At 48.6% G+C, this 16,831-nt stretch overlaps 4 protein-coding genes across 4 annotated transcripts; 1 reads left to right on the forward strand and 3 right to left on the reverse strand.

The window, feature by feature from the left end:
• Nucleotides 1-1,360: 1,360 nt before the first annotated feature.
• Nucleotides 1,361-3,194, reverse strand: CTAM01_13925 (major facilitator superfamily transporter; the record flags this gene model as incomplete). Its single annotated transcript, XM_060529927.1, has 3 exons — nt 1,361-2,108; nt 2,197-2,572; nt 2,729-3,194. 3 exons carry the CDS (start codon nt 3,192-3,194, stop codon nt 1,361-1,363), a joined length of 1,590 nt encoding a protein of 529 aa, XP_060375510.1.
• A 1,921-nt stretch (nt 3,195-5,115) lies between these two features.
• CTAM01_13926 (FAD monooxygenase) lies at nt 5,116-7,279 on the reverse strand (the record flags this gene model as incomplete). The annotated part of the gene is made up of 6 exons (XM_060529928.1): nt 5,116-5,558; nt 5,870-6,205; nt 6,304-6,858; nt 6,918-7,037; nt 7,095-7,160; nt 7,222-7,279. The coding sequence occupies 6 exons, from the start codon at nt 7,277-7,279 to the stop codon at nt 5,116-5,118; spliced, it is 1,578 nt and encodes a 525-aa protein (XP_060375511.1).
• A 1,845-nt stretch (nt 7,280-9,124) lies between these two features.
• Nucleotides 9,125-11,184, forward strand: CTAM01_13927 (taurine catabolism dioxygenase TauD; the record flags this gene model as incomplete). Its single annotated transcript, XM_060529929.1, has 3 exons — nt 9,125-9,931; nt 9,988-10,634; nt 10,713-11,184. The coding sequence occupies 3 exons, from the start codon at nt 9,125-9,127 to the stop codon at nt 11,182-11,184; spliced, it is 1,926 nt and encodes a 641-aa protein (XP_060375512.1).
• A 1,667-nt stretch (nt 11,185-12,851) lies between these two features.
• Nucleotides 12,852-14,587, reverse strand: CTAM01_13928 (cytochrome P450; the record flags this gene model as incomplete). Its single annotated transcript, XM_060529930.1, has 7 exons — nt 12,852-13,034; nt 13,100-13,489; nt 13,536-13,646; nt 13,704-13,810; nt 13,863-14,044; nt 14,106-14,256; nt 14,320-14,587. 7 exons carry the CDS (start codon nt 14,585-14,587, stop codon nt 12,852-12,854), a joined length of 1,392 nt encoding a protein of 463 aa, XP_060375513.1.
• Between the last annotated feature and the right edge of the window lie 2,244 nt (nt 14,588-16,831).

The raw sequence follows: 16,831 nt of genomic DNA on the forward strand, positions 1-16,831 counted from the left end.
GCCGTCAACGGCCGCTCGAATTCAAGTCACCCACGAGACCACAGTCTCGTATGATCCCCGAATACAATAATAGCTATCTAGTCAAAGAATTATTCGCAACTACTCCATAGTGCTTACTTTTGGCATGCTTGAGATACCAGAAACAGCATTGAGGCATAATCGAATGCTCCCACGGGTGAAATGAGGCTCCAAAGCGCCATGAACTTTGGTCTATCCACACGAGTTGCTACTTCTCACAGCACTTCCCACAACAAGCACCGCTGGAACAAGTATTTGTTGTTCCCATGTACATAAGAAACAGAGCTACATCAACACCATTGTTCTAGTCCGTCACTTCAGGGTCCGTGCGCACTCTGGATGAAGCAACACGACATGTCGAGCCCTTGATGCAATGCTCGCTGTGGATGAAGAGACGAAGCAACGGCCGCTCCTCCCAGCAACTTACCGACTATCGTGAGTTTGCCAACGGCCTGGTGGTCTAGCGGTATGATTCTTCCTTAGGGTTGTCATTAAACACATCCACCTGGAAGAGGCCCCAGGTTCGAATCCTGGCCAGGGCCCTGACCCTTTTGCCTGATCTCCACTGAATCCGTAGTGGAGCTCAGGGTCCTTTTTGAAGTAGGGCCGATGGTTTTCTACCAAGGATACGGAAGGTTTGTGCTTGCCATGGGAAACTACGTGTGGAACACCTATCAATTTCTTGGCGTTGGCTGGAGAATCCGACTCATCGGGTGCTCCGTTCTGTTTACTTTATCCATGCTGAAGTAGACAATGCCGAGTGGATGGAGCGAGACAAAGTGACTAAGAGAATAGGGGCCAAGAGGCTGAGTGTGTGCCAAGAGAATACGCTACTTACATAAAAGAAAAAGGCTCGAATATGCTTAATTGGACGCGTGAGATGTCACCCCAGATGGTTCCTGGCACGACTGGTTCTATGCGTGCCGCGTATGCGATTTTCATCCGAGCTGGGATGGTTATTAGTCAGTGTCTCACTATGTACGGGAGAGCCAAATTTGCACTGAGTGTGGGAAATGGTGCTTCAGTCGAAGCCGACTACTTGAGCATCTGCCTGGGAGTCTATTGACCATGCAGGAGTGCGCAGAGAGCGTTTATTACTTCATAATTACATTACTACTGTAGAACTATTGTAGCCCACGGGATGAAGGATCATCTGCCAAGAGCTGGCTCAATTAGACTCGACATCGCACACGAGGCGAAGCAAAATACATCCGGACCGGTGGCATCAACATCGTGTAAGCATTAAGCGGTGAGTCATCTAGGATAAGCTATTCTACAGAAATCTATCAGGGTATCATCTCTATATTATTAGACCAGTCTGATTATGCAAAACTTGGGACAACTAAAGCGTTTTCTTCCAATCCCACTTAGTTGCCATGCCTCGCGAACATGCGATTGTGATGCTACCCAGCCCGAGGGTCACTCCTGCCCAGATCCAGGCGCTAATGTAGCCTACAGAGCGTACGAGTGCGCCGCCAACGGGAGAACCTAGCAACAGAGCAACAGACATTACGGCATAAGCCATACCAAGTCTGGTTCCGATGTACTTCTTGTCCTCCGTGAGAAGAGAAAATGTAGCCGGCTGCAGAGAGAAGAATGCTCCGCTGCTGGTTCCGTAAAAGATGACCGTCACCAACAACGCAGGAGTGTGGGTGACTGCCGAGAGACAGAATGCCGAAATGGATAAGGCCGCTACTGCGACGATGAGCATGTTCATTCGACCAAGTTGAGCGGTGAATAAGATTGGTACGGTGCGGCCGACAATGGATGCGCCGTTGAGGATCGCAAGCAGATACTTGTCGATCTCCGTGCTGACAGCATGCCTTGCCAACGCGTATCCCGGAATGTAGACGAACGGAGTGTACATGCCAAGGAACACGAGGCAGCAGGCGCCCACGAAAAGTAGATACGGGGCGTCTTTGAAGGCAGTGCGGTCAATCAAGGGTCTTCTGAAGGCTGAAGGTTTAGGCGGTTCCATGGTCACGATCGAAATGCTAAGGGTTGTGAGCGCGATCAGCGCCATGGTGCGCACAGTCCAGCGGAAGCCAATTTCTGGCTGGATCGATCTGAAAAGAATCGGCAATACCAGGCTATGAGAACACGATGTTAGTACGGATGGCCAGCCTTAGCCGGAGGGATACTTTCTGAGCCGGAGATTTTTGGTGAGGGAAGACTTACCCGCCAACACCGCTTCCAGCCGCTGCAATGCCGGTTGCCATGGGTAGCTTAGTCGTGAACCACGGCGATAAGATAGCAACTCCTAGCACAGCTAAACTTCCCTGTCCAACGCCGACACAGAGACCTTGTGTTAACAAGAGTTGCCAAAGATTGTGGCTGAGACTCTGGAGGATAGACCCGGTGACGATCAAGGTGGTTCCCACCCAGAGAAGTTGCTTGGCGTATCCCAAATCAAAGATGGGGCCGGCAAAGAGGCCCAGGAACACCATCAAGAAACTTTGCAACGAGCCAATTGTGGAAATAGCGAAAGAGCTGTGTTCCTTCAGGAGGTGACCCTCATAGTAGACCTGGAAGGTACCGAAACTGGCAACAAGTCCTGGAATACTGTTAGTTCTGAACGCGCTCATTGCTTGGCTTAATCCCCAAATTGATGCAGGCTATGCGGGAGCCCGCGGGATTTCATTTGCCCAAAAAAGGCAGTGCACAGGACTTGAAATTACTGTATGGGCGGATGGTCCGACTTATGACTTACCCCACGTGTTGAAATAAATGAAAAACGAGCCAAGAACTTGCATCCAGGCTTTCAAGCCTCCATTCGGGGGCCCCGTCGGCTTAGTGGGCGACGGCGGCGGTGACTTGAACTCATCAATACCATCGCTACCGCTCTCTTCATCGAGCTTCTGCATTGGGTCTTCGCCCGGCCCGTAGGGCTTTTCTTTATCGGATGTGTACTCCATGGTTCTCTCAATACGAATAGGTTGGGTAGTATCGACCGCGGTTATTGCTAGCGCTGCAGGCGGCGGTGATGCAACTACCGGGATGGTATGTCGTGCGGTCCTTTCCTCGATTGGTGGACTTGACTGCGGCTGTGGCGTTGGTCGTACTGATTCGTTGTCAAGGCCGGCTTGATTAACAGAGCGAGAGATCATCCAGCGACGACGACGAAATGAATGAATTAACGATAGGTAAAGAGCTTGCTCAGCAAGCCTTTCTGACATCTATCCAGTTCTCCCACCTGAGCAAAAGAACGAGCAACGATGGAAAATTAGCCTTCCATTTTGTTTAAGTACAATAGACGGAGCCCTCCACGGACCCCCCAAAAAGCCGCCTGGGCCTCGCCGCAGCTCGGGTTGCGCCGCCCGCGGTCGCAGGCCACGTTACAGAGACCAGATGGACCTCCAAGTATGTCGTTGTTGCGATGACTTGGGGGAAAGTATAGCGGTAACCTTACCGTTTCCAGGTGGGATGTAAATAACCTGAGGCGAGGGGCCGCGAGTAAAATAAGGTGTAAGTCAGGCACAGTGGCCCTGGCTGTTATTGTTCGGGAAACTTCCAACGTCTCGGAGACCAGACAAGTCTTGACGCGGTCTGAAGAGTCAGAAAGCTTGAGGATTATGGTGGTTCGAGGCCCAATGAGGAAGTCGGATCGGCCAGAGCGGAGAGGGATCAACGTTGCAGGCTGCGGTAGACGGAAAACAAAAAGTGTCAGAGTAGTCTATTACTGAACATTTCACTCGTACAATGATGAACTCGCAAGCTACACATCATTTTTGGCATTTATGAGGCGGACTCCCCTAGTCAAATGTGTCCGCAACGAGGGGGGCTTCATCATGTCACATTGCGAGAATCCTCCAACGTCTCGGACCTCTTCTGGAATCTGCGAATGCCAACGGCTTTGAGGCATTTGAACCTCGTCGAAACTTCGGAGTAGTGGAGTTGACGATTGATAATTCTTGTGCGATTATGGTTAGGTTACACTGGGCGGTGAATGAGAAAATGCTTCTTTGAGTATTTCTGGGCTGTTCGGCCATGGTCCGTCGTTTGGTAGCGGGTCTTATCAGCTTTTTGGCGTCGTTGTCTGCTATCTGAACGCCGAATTGCAGACAAAATCAGTCCGAGGCTCCTCTTCATAGATAAAAAAGATGCCGAGGCCCTCCTTATGTACGTCTTGGCGCGGTGATCGAAAATCGGGGACTGAATTCTCAACAACGCTGACTTAGCAGTTTATTAGCTAAGAGCCCTGAGAAACAAACCGCAAAATCCCGCTAGTTGCCGCCCTAGTTGCCGGCGCGCGCACCGGTGGGATGAAGAAAACATGAAAATATCTGCCTTTTGCATGACAACCGGAAAAACCGTCGGCGTGGGGGGAGTCTCAGGATGATGACGTGTTTATTCAGGGAAACTACGGAGTATCCCACATTCCTGGTCTGTAACCTGATGTTGGTTCAACTTGGTTCAAGCTTGTCTTCGGTTCGGTTCCGCGCTTTCTGCAGTGCCAGTTCCGAGCCGACGGAACGTGGCGGTCGTCGGGACTCGGAATGGAGTCCCGTAGCGATTGTCTGGAGATCAATGTGGCAGGTCGCAGTAAGGCCGCAGCAACTCCAAATAAAGTTGCAGATTGTGTGCTGAAGAAGCACAACCTAATAATGCTGGGGGCTCTTCCGCGCTATCAGCTATCAAGAGCCGATAGGTCTTCCTCGGTCTTTTCGGCTCTTCGGTTTCGGTTACGAGTCCCCTGAACAAGCAAGCGATTGAATTGACGCGCAGCGTCACGTTGGGGGCGAACGATAAATGACAACGTATCCGTAATTCGCACAGAGGAAAGCGACGATGTGTGGGCACGATGTGATATATTATCTGCATATGGCAGCTCCATGTGCACCGTAACGGGGGCTAACAAGGGAGTTTAGATCACCGTGCCCATCCCAATTGGCTGACGATGATCAATCACATCGCGAGAGGTGTGTGAATACTAAACGTGGGTTTTTGTCTATCCGTAAATTGAGCTATCAGGGGTCTCTCTAAAAAGAATTTCGTTTGCCCGTTTTGGGCGTTCGCTCCAGTAAATCCGGTAATGGTACATCATCTTGTCTAAAAACAAAAACATCATCGTCGCAAAAAACTTGCTTGTCACACCCGTTACTGAGTCAGGTACGACAGGTAATCCTTCCACCCATCTCCTCCGAGACCGACGTAGCCAATGTACATGTCGGGTCTGACGACAACGGTGAAGTCGTCATCGTCCTTCGCCCACTCGGCTGAGAAGGACGTTTCTGACGATGAAGAATCTTCATTCACAGCGGTCGTACGAGGAGTCTCCGCATTGTGGGGGGCGACGGTGAAGAGTCTGGCCAAATCCTGGAGACCATCTCCCAAGGCGGGACCATTCGACTGTCGTCCAATCTTCAGCACCAAATGCTTGCCATACTTGCCAGCGACAAGATCATACAAGCGCTTCGGCTCTTCTCCGGATGCTGGCGTCAGGAAGACATCCGGACAGCGCCGGCCGGCGGTCCAGATGCCCTGGCTGGGGGCCTCTTGGATCAGGGGGGAGCCAGTGCCATCGTAAGACACGCCCATGCCTAAGGTAGTTGGTGAAAGAAGATTAGCCGAAGATTCTTGCCGCTACGCAGGCATGCTTGAAGACTGCTAGGTTTCGGGAGCGTGGAGAAACGTGGAGTAGAGGGATTGTCGCATGGTAGGGTGGTCTAGGGATTCTGGAAGGACTTCCCGAATCTGCAGTGGTCTCCATGTCCCATCCATGAAGGGGGCCAGACACTCAAACAGAGTTTAGGAGAACAGAAGCGCAGCCCTAAGAGGACTCCGGCTCGGGGACTTAGGAGGGGGGGAAGCTAGGAGAATACAGCGCAATAAACATGCAAGACAAGCTTACCTGTGATGTACCCAGCGTTTTTCTCGATTGTGGAGACGTACTCCTTTGCCGTTCGAACTGTGTCTCTGACAAGCTTCGCTGCAACGTCGATGACGCCCTGGGCAACGGTGCGCCGCTCAATGTCGTAGCTCCTGATCAGCTTATCAGCCGCGTCAGGGCTGAGCTTGTCGTTTGTGATGGCTTGTGCCAGCCTCCATGATAGCGCAAACGCGTCGGCAATACCGGTGTTGAGGCCTTGGCCACCGTTCACCGAGTGAACGTGCGCTGCATCACCTGCCAAGATAATGCGGCCGCCTCCGTTCTGAGAGACGAATGTCGATGCAATACGCTCCTTGACTGTATGCAGTGTCAGCTATCTTCATGTAACAGCATTTGGATGGCATGTTGCAAGAGCGGGCTATGCCGCCGGCTCGCTGTGCCAGGGTGCCGCTTACCATCAAACGTGCTGAACCACTCCGTCTTCTTGAAGTCCACTCGGTGAGGAGCCATGTGCTCGCGGATGGAATTCTCGGCCTTCTCCTGCGTGATCTCGCCATCAAGCAGGATGTAGAATCTGGCCATGCCACGCTCCCGGGGGATCCACGAGACTCGGCTCTGGCCGTTTAGCTGAAACGTAATGATCTCGGAGCAGACGGGGAACGACGTGTCAATGAAAGTGTCCAAAACGGCCCAGATCATCTCGGGCTTGGTCCCGGTGAAGGTGATTCCCAGCGTGTTGCGGACTGTGGAGCGAGCGCCATCGGCTCCCACCGCATACTTGCTGCGGATCACTCGCCCCTTGTTTGTTGTCGTCACCACGCCGTTCTTGTCCTCCGAGATAGAAGTGACGACTTCGCCAAAGCAGACGGGCGTCTTGAGTCTCTCTGCAAGGACCTTCTCGACAGCGGGCTGGCCAATCATCAGGAAGTTCTTGCGGAAGCAGTGCTCAAGACCAGTCCACCATTGGCTTTGGCGCGACTTGAATTCACCATCCGCAAAGGTTGAGCTCGCTGCAAATTGTGTCAGCTTTTGCGTTCTCATCAAATCAGGAAGGTGGTTCAGAGCCTACTATTGCAGGTGATGCCTTGTGAGATAAGGTCGTCAAGGATGCCAACGACTTCAAGAGCTTGTTGGGTACGAGCGTTGAGTGCATCGGCTCTGCCCAATTCAAGAGGCGCATTCTTGCTGTCTGTTTTGCGTGTTAACACTGGAGCTTGACTTGAAGAGCTTATCTTCGCCAACTTACCAATAATGCATACCTTCACACCAAGCTGCTCTGCGAGGTAGCCGGTGAGAAGACCAGTTGGCCCGCCTGCACCCTTGAGTCAGATTTCATTGTTTACTCATCTGTGTAAGTCGGCAGGAATACTCACCGCCAATGATGGCCAGATCGACCTCGTTCTCAAGAGTCTCGCGAGGAATAGAGCCCATGATTACTGACTGAATGTTACTTGCGCGTGGTGTCAAGAGAGGTTGTGAGAATGAGTGACAAAGGTTGAAGTTGATGCAGTGATGTTGGTCGCAAGGGTTCAGCTCCGTGTAAGTCGTCAATGTCCAAGATAAGTATAGTTATTGGTAGGATTGCCCGAGTACGATGAGTTCGGAAGAAAAAAATCTGAAATGCAGGCCGAACGACTACCGATTACTAAATCGATCGGATCAGGGGCATAGGTATTGTCTTACGCGGAACCAGCAGGTATTGTTCGATGGGTGGCTTACTTGATATCTGACATCAATGGACCAAGGCCAAGTCCGGGACTACTTACGGTCGACGGCCGAAGGGTGCGCCGTGCCTTGAGCCGAGCCCCCTCCGGTGTGACCGATGCTCGAAGCAATACCGCGGATAATCGTCTGATATCGGAGCGCGCCGGGGTTCTTCCTGACCTGGAATCGAATGCTACGCATCGACCACACACGACTGTGGATGCACTCCGCAAAGAGCAACCGACCTTACAAACCTGAATGTTGTTCCGACGATCTTAATGTGACATGCCACGACATGCCAATGTAGCAATGCAGCTGTAATCCCGGCTATCTGGCTAGACCTGCCCAAGTGAGGAATCTGCGCCGTGGTACTCCCAATCTTTCGCCATGCCATCCCAGACATCGTGTCACGGTCCAGAAAGCCGATCGGGAAAGGCGCGTTTTTGCTCTTTTCGGGGGGCCCCTGTCCCCACAGCCGCGGGAGGATCCTGCCGGTGCGGAATCTGGCCCCCTACTAGTCGGGGTCTACGACTATGTTCAACGGTTCAGCCATCCATCTGCCGCGGCTTAACCTGGGATGAACCAGACTGTCAATAGCCTAGCCTGACGTTGGTGGCTCGATTCTTTGTCTGTTTTCACACAAGTGGTACCCTCCCCACACTGGTACGCCTCCCAGAGGATCCAAACCAGGATCTTTTCACCTTCCCTTGACGACTCCCGCGCGGCTGCAACTAAGATCTTGCACTGGCCAGTGGCCACACACTTGATTCCTCCTTCGAGTCTTCAGCCGGCTATGTCAGGCAGGTGTCCACCGTGACGTGGGTCGTTTAGCTGTCAGCCCTTCAAACTTGGTCCATGTCCGATGGAGCGCATGAGTTTCCTGATCCTGATGGGGCCGTTCCTGGGTAGTGGGGTGGCGGCACTGACTCAATCGACGATGGAAGCCGGGTGAAGATTAGGAAAAACAATCAAGAGTACTCCGTATAGAGTACGAAAAAAAGAAAAGAAAAGAAGGTCATGCATGGTATGACATCCGTCGACAGGGCCAGGATGCCGGGTGCATATTGATTCCGTGGGCAAATCCTTACCATCTTACCATCCTTCTAGACGTTTTGCTATTGACCCCTAGTGGCGACATTGTGTATCGAACAACCACGGGAATTGTGGATGAAGAGAACCGGAATAAGACCGTTATGGGCCTTGATATGGGGGATGGCCAGATGTGACCTGACGCAGCTCCGAGCCCATCACGGCCAGTGCCGCGACTTGGCCCGCTGCTCCTTGCCATTACCCTTTCCCTGTGATCGTCATCTCCGAGCAAGTCTGTATGCAGATGCAACGTTGGCAGGCTATGCTACGAAAGGAAGCTGGATATAAGCCGGTTGCGTCTCCCGAGACTTTGGAAGGTTTTTCTCTACTAGACCAGGCTCAAATTGCATTAAGACCCAGCTGCATCTGCCAGCCTTAAACTTACTTTGATCGTCGTTTATCTTGTTAATCAAGCCTCCATTACCCTAACCTCTTCATACCTTTTCAGTCCTCTTCGCCTCTACTTCAGCCACATTCAACGACATGCCTTCTCTTGTAGAAACACCGGTTCGCCAACCGTCACCAGAGGTTCAGCTCATCTCAAAGGTGGCACCTCAGATGATGGACGACGAAGCCCTCTCAAAAGCAGCCGATATTCTCGACATCATCTGCCGCTACCGCCTTAGACGCCCACACGAAACATGCCCTGCCCAGCTTGAGGGCAGACTGGGCTTCCTCTCCCAGATCTACAGAAAAGTCAAGACACAGAGCCCCATCCGCATGTGCCTTCCTGCTTTCCCTTTCAAGTCGCCCAACACAAAGGACAAGGTCCTCAGCCGTCTGCCGGATAAGGCTGAGGAGTTCTCTCTCGCCAACCTCAACGGTCTCTGCTCTGCAATCAAGGACATCTACGAGCCCGGCGCGAAGTTGACCATCATTTCTGACGGTCTTGTGTACAACGACCTTCTCGGTGTTCCCGACAAGGAGGTTTGGTCATATGGAGAGACCCTCCGCGACATTGCTGCCGAGAAGAACCTGCTCAACATCGACTTTTCGCGCCTTCAGGATCTTGTTCACCTTCCTCACCTCCCTAACAAGCTTGAGGAGATCACATATGTTGCGAACGCTACCAACTTCCGCCGCGCCCTTCTTAACACCTTTGGCCGATCTGACTACGACCCCTCCACCGAGATCTCCAAGAACGAAGATACCTGCCTGACATATCGCGGATACATCAAGTTCCTCGAGACCGATTTGCGCCATGTCTACCCCGTCGGAGAGGACCGATCCAAGACCAAGTTCAAGACTGGCATCGAGTACATCTCCAAGCAGATGCTGCAGCGTGGTGATGTAAGTTGCAACATGATATCAACAGCTTTTTTCAACTATTAACTTTCCAAACACAGGCCTTTGCTCGCGCCGTCCGCGAGAACTTCCGCGACCACATCCGCCTCTCCATTCACCCCTCCACCGGCGAGAACAAGATCTCCATCAGCCCTCTTCCCACCTCTTCCTACTACACCACTCCCTGGCACTGCTCGATCGCTTTCGACCTGAGCGGCGCCATTACCACTGGCCCCCGCGCCGACTTCGAGAACGACCCCAAGTACGAGCTCGTCTACGAGGAGGGAAGACCTAGCTACTTCCGCGAGAAGAGCGAATTGATGCAGTGGAAGTCGGACGTCGTCTTTGAGCCCATGTACCCCTGCGGTCTCCTCATCCGCCCGGCCCCCGGCTCCAAGAAGCTCTCCATCCACGACGTTGAGGCCAAAAAGGTCCGCGCTTTGTCCGAGGTCAACTCACCCGTTGTCATGAGAGGATTCACCAAGACCAAGGATCGCGACTTGTTCGTCAAGAAGTCGGAGGAGTTCGGCACTCCCTTGCCATGGAAGTTTGGTCTCGTCCTGGAGGTGAAGGACCAGGGTGCCGATACCCGTGGTCTGAACAACGTTCTGTCAGCCGAGTGGATGCCATTCCACTTCGATGGGCTGTTCAAGACCCACAAAGTGCCCCAGGCGGACGGAACTGAGAAGCTTCTTCCCAACCCTCCCAAGTAAGTTACATCCCCGCTGTGGCGAACTTGTCAAGCGAAAACCTTCATGAGCTTCTTTCCCTAACACACCGAAAACAGGTTCCAGTCTTTCACCTCCATCACACCCTCACCGAGTGACACCGGCTTCACCCTCTTCACGCCCTCCAGACTTCTCTTCCAGAACCTGCCTCCTCACCTGTCTGTGGATAGACTGAGAGAGCTCACCTGGAGCGTCCAGACTAGCTCCTTCGACTCTACCAAGATGGGTGGCCTTCCTCTCGTCGTCGACCACCCCACGACCGGAGAGCCCTGCATCCGATATCACGAGCCTTGGCCCCAGTCCAAGACTGCCTTTGACGCCACTGACGTGGTCATCGAGGGCGTGAGCGAGAGCGAGAGCACCGAGATCTGCAACATCATTGACTCCCTCCTCCACGACAGAAGAAACACCCTCTACTTCTCCTGGCAACAGGGTGATCTGCTGGTCAGCGATAACATCCTGGCCATGCACACCCGCAGTGATTTCACGGCTGGCTCTCCCAGAGAGATGTGGCGCATTCACTTTGATTAAGGAACGAATTGTTTGATCTTGGGACTGTTTTGATATGCAAGGAAAAGTTTGGAAAATTGGCATTAGTGGTGTTAGTTTAGGATTCCCTCTCTGTTCTGATTAAGCTCGGCATAGATACATTTTAGTCTGAAGCGATTGAATCGAATTTTGTCTGATAAATTACAAAGAGTGTGTCAAGTACCGATGTCAGTGGTCGGATGAGATCCAGAGGCAAATTTGATTGCCGTATCATACTATGTGACGTGGTCTTAGTTTCATGTTACCATGGTACGGACGTGAACAACAGATAAACCATTGGTGATTATAAAAGGAAATCATCAACCAGACTCTAAAGGCCATCATTAATCACGTCACTTGAGCATGACGCATACTTAATATCTTGACCAAGACATCCTTAAAGTCTGACGATCTCGACTCGGAATCAAAATCTGGGACTGGATCCTCTCGGAAAGCTGTGAGGTGTGCGATGTTCTTCTTGGACTACATATTCGAAGTTACTATGACCATGCATCTGAGACGCTGATACGACAAGAAGAACTTGTCATTGGGTTGCATCATAATACTGTCCAAGAAACCAAATGTCACGTCTGTTATGTTGTCGCTGGTAAGTAGATCACGCCACGGCTATGCCGTAGTTGCAATGACGGAGAATACCAGCCGTCCTCCTAGGCATTTCCGGCATGTGGGCAGATGTCAAGCGTTTACTCTGGAAAACATTCGGGGATTTTAGGAAGACACGTCCTCATATGGTGAAACATGCCGGTTCATGGGTGAGATGCATTATTGCGGATAGCTGTAGTCACCATAACCCACCTACATGAGTTTGCTACTACTCGCTTGTGGATCCATTGGCCAGGCTGTACAGTACACCGTACTACCGTAAACCCATAAAGTCTAGACTCTAGAGACTTTGTCAAGCCCACTTTTCGTGCGCTCGAATAGAAAGCAGGTCAAGTATAGCAGTGCGTAAGCATGTGTAAGGTTCGGAGATTCAGCCGGCCAACGAGATATTGCCGGGGACGGGCCGTAAACCGCTGTACGAAGCCAAGACACTAGGTTGCCGAAACCCCGGCCGCGGCAAAGGTTTTTCTTCGACTCTGGAGCCACAAGATGCTTGCAGATTGTGAATATGATAAGGTACAATGCTGCATGCAATGTGACGAACCAGGGTTCAAAGAACACGTTGGGGCTGGGGCCCTGCTACGCAAACCTGCAAACCCGCAGCACAACCAACACCTGTTGCCCCCCTGAGCAATCATTGGCTAAGGAACACATACCTCTTCGGGCTAGCGATTATACGAACACCGAGGACGCGTACGGATACAGGTAACGGATATGTTTTATTCCTATCTATCCGCCCCAACAACGAAATGGAGCCGGAATACTCCCCACACTACACTCGAAGCCAGCTAAACGTGTCTTCGTGGCACAGTCTTGATCAGCAGGGGTTCAGTGACTACGGCTGAAACCCATTCCTTTCTCTTTGGAAGTTGCACTGGTTGCCAATCTGCATTATTTAGTCCTGCAACCTGCGCAGGTCTATGTCGTTCATTGGCAGGACTGATTTCAAAGTTTGCGACCATCTTCGCGACACTCATGTACAATTCTAGGTACGAAAAGCTGAGGTTTCTTGTCAGTGACTGTATGCCCATTTGGGGTCACGGCACTTACTGATTTGCGATACAAGTGTTTGCGCCTTTAGAGAATGCAATGTAAAACTTGTCTCGTAGTACATCCTCTGTAGTGTTCAAGCCGTAATCATCTATCCAGCGATAGGGATTAAACAACTCTGGATTCGGGTACGCATACTTGTCTCTGAGGTACCAGACCGGTGATGAAGTTACAATAGTCTGTGGAACACATTGACCGTTAGAGATGGTACTGAATCACTAAACATGCCACTGTGGTGACTTACGCCTTCGGGAACAAAATTTCCACATAGCTCAACACCACCCTTGGGAACCACACGAGGCAACATCGCCACAGATGCACCAGCCCAACGAATGCCTTCTTTGACACAAGCTCTCAAGCGAGGGATGTTTTCTAAAGTATTGAAATCCGTGGGAAATCCGTGGGATGCTAGGTCTTTATACAACTTCTGCTGATAAGTCGGGTTCCAGGAAAGGGCATAGAGGATATGGGCGAGGGATGCAGAGGTGGTGTCGGTCCCAGGTCCCAGGTTCTCCTTGGCCTCTGATAGGGCAGTCTGAGTCGGCACGCCAGCTGAAACCATGACGTTGAGCAGATTGGGAAATTGTGACTTTCGGCCTGGATCTTTGTTTCGGACCCAAGCTTTGTGCGTCCACTTCTCGAATTAGTACGCTAACAAGTTTCGTATCTTTTGAACGAACCTCGTCGTATTGCTGCAGTCCCTTTTTAGAGGATGTACGCAAGCCTTCCATATGACACAAGAAGTCTTCTACTCTCACCCAGGTTGAGTACAGAAGCGGGAAGTTCATCATCTAGGTATATGGTCAGCTTTGTCTAGACTTCACAAGTTCCAAGACCCTAAAACGTACCAGAGGCAAAAATGTCGCTTTTTCATCGTTCTTTGATACAAGAGCAACTTCTTCTCCTTTTGACCAGGCAGAGACGGCCGATAAGGCTTCACCGAATGAGAAATCCGCTTGAGAAGTCAGCTGACGAACGCAGAGCCGGGTCATACCGTGGCGTCTCACATATGATATCTGCCTCAAGAGCGCGGCAGGCAGGGCCTATGTCAAAAGAGACGCTTCTTCTTTCGACTGCCGAGACAAAATTATCAATGTGATGAAGCATTAACCCTTCGAGCTTCTCAATATTGCTGCGGCTGAAGAGTTGACCAAGAATTCTCCGCCTCTTGGCATGCTCTTGAGGATCTCTACGGGCTGTTAGGACATAAAAAGAAAGGCTACGTTTCTTTCAGAAGGGTCGTAACGAACGTGATAGAGAAGAGTGCGGGATGTTCATCTTGGACGAATTCTCCGTAGTTTCGGGGATCTTTTACAAATCCGCTATTGACTTTATGGACTGTATCGTAGATGTCGATGGAGTAGAACGATAGCTCATTGGGACCAATTCGGATGAGAGGGCCTAGGAGGACAATAGAATCAGTTGCCACCCGTGTCAATGGTTTGATGGGGAAAACGGAGCTACCTAGGGTCTCATGCAATTTTGGAAGTTCAAGGGTGACGTTGCCTCGGTATTCTTGACGAAAAGCCCAGATCAACCTGGAATAGCCTGCTCCCCATCCAGCATTAGGAATACGAGATAGGGGAGATGCGTGAGCTTTGGTGACGGTCTGGAGAGTGTCAATCGTCCGATCAAGTTGAAGATTTGAGCTCTTTGAGATAATAAATACCTTGAACGCTGTCACCGCCACAATGCATAGAGCAACCAGCGAAGTCAGAACGAGGATCGCCATTCTAGCATTAAACCTTCAGTTTCCCAAGAGAGTTCCGAAGTGAGAGTCACAAGATGTCGGCGCCAATGAAGTTCGCCCAATTTTCTGAATTTCATATCTACGGTGAATACTGAACCCTGAGCATCTAGAACGTCGAAGAACTACTCAAGACTGACCGTGTCCTGTGATCCAATGCGTCACGTTCTTTGAGTGCCGATTGCGTGATGGGCCTGATGCCCGAAACCTATCGTACCATCCCCCAACTGGCAGTCAACCCGGGGTTGCTTACGTTGACCTGATTGGCAGGGGCACGCGGAGCGCGGCGACATCCCAATCTAATCTCAACCTCCGAAGAAAAAGAGAGAAATATGGCGGTAAGTGAAGAGAGAAAGATGCTATCATTGCCAAAGGCGGAGTGTATCAGTCCCTCAGTGTGTGGATGGTTGTGATCGTCTCTCAACGTTTGTCAAACCCGGCCTGATGCTACATGTACTTACTCAGCGCTCCATTGTGCGATGTGTTAGTAGTGTAGAGTATATCATGGAGCAAGCAGAGGACTTGAAACCACAAGTCCGGGTGTAATGTTGTTCAAAGCACACATTATACTACATCTAACAGCAAATTATCTGTTCATCGACCTGTCTAAAGACTCATCTCGTTTGGTGTCACCAAGTTGCTGCTAAGGCTATTTCGTACGATTTACCGATGCCGTCATTCAGTCCCACATCACGCGACTAAGTAAGTCGGAGCACCCCCATTCGGCCACCCCCCCCATTCGGCCACCCCAAAAATCCCTCCCAGCCACCCTAATTAAAATCCTACCCTTAATATATAAACTACTATAATAATTATAATTATTGTTTAAACGAATTTCTTTTTAGTACATATGTTTTTTATTATATTATAGTATTATATACTAAAAATAAAGTTATTTAAGCGCTCGAGGTAATTAAAAATAGTACTTTAGTTAAGAGGGCCTCGATTAAGTTCGGGATTTTAAAAAGTATATTTTAGAATTATTAATAAGGTTAATAAGCTAGGGCGATTATTTTTATAAATTAATAAAAGCTTCCCCCTTAATAAGAAAATAGGCTAATTAAATAGGTTCGTATTTAATATATTTTAAGAGTTATATTAATTTATAAATAAGTTAGAGAATTTGCTAAATAAGTACTATAAGCCTAGGGAGATAATTATTTTCTTAAAAAAAAAAAAATAAATACCTTTTTAAAATAGAACTTATTTATTAAAATTTAAAAAAGTCGTTTTATAAATTTAAAATATATTAATAAAGTATTTATTAAAGTAATTAGGCCCTAGTTCTAATTATTTAATATATTAAAAATTAAGGATATTAAATAAGTTAATAAATATAATATAAATAAGATTAATATCCTTAAGGGTAAGGGATTTAATAAGCTAGTTTTAAGCATAGCTAAGACTAATATAATATAAAAAAAAGAGCCTAAATCGCGTTCCTAAATCTCTATTATTAAGTATATTTTTATTAATAATAGAGCTATTAAACTATTACTAATTTATTAAAAAAAAGTCGGTTTAATAGTAATAGTTCCCCCTTAATTTTAAAGATTTCGATAGTTAGGAGTTTATAATAATAAATAATAAGTAAACTATAGACTAGACTACCCTTATATAGTTAAGGGTAGTTTTTTTATTATAAACTAAGCCCTTTATAACTAGGGGACTTAACCTATAGCTAAAGCCTCGATTATTAATTCTAAATAGGTATAAGAGTTATATAATAATAGAATTTATATAAGAGTACTATATTAATAACGTCTACTTATTATTCTTATTACTATATACCTCTTATATCCTCTAGTTATTAAATATAACTATTTTTAATTTTATTAAAACCTATTATAAAAAGGAGCTTAATAAAGAGGATATAGTAAATAATTTTATTATTATTAAAAAGTAGTATTTTTTAGTTTATTATATTATAGCTCGTTTACTTAGTTTAATAAGGGATAATATACGAAGTAATTAAAGAGTAATTAGTTTATAACTATTTAATATAACTATATTTCTTAATAATCTTATAGTATTATCTAACCTAGTTATATTATTAAATAATATTACTAATACTAAGTAAATAATTATTAATATTACTAAAGTCGTTAACTAGACTTTTATAATATCTATTATTAACTAATTAATTCCTAAGAAAATTAACAAGCTTTATAAATAGCTAAAACTATTTATAAAGCTTAGGCCTAACTACTATACTTAACGTTTACTTTT

The sequence above is a fragment of the Colletotrichum tamarilloi genome (genome assembly GCF_030869305.1).
Source record: "Colletotrichum tamarilloi strain Tom-12 chromosome Unknown Scaffold_108.1, whole genome shotgun sequence".
Lineage (NCBI taxonomy): Eukaryota > Fungi > Ascomycota > Sordariomycetes > Glomerellales > Glomerellaceae > Colletotrichum > Colletotrichum tamarilloi.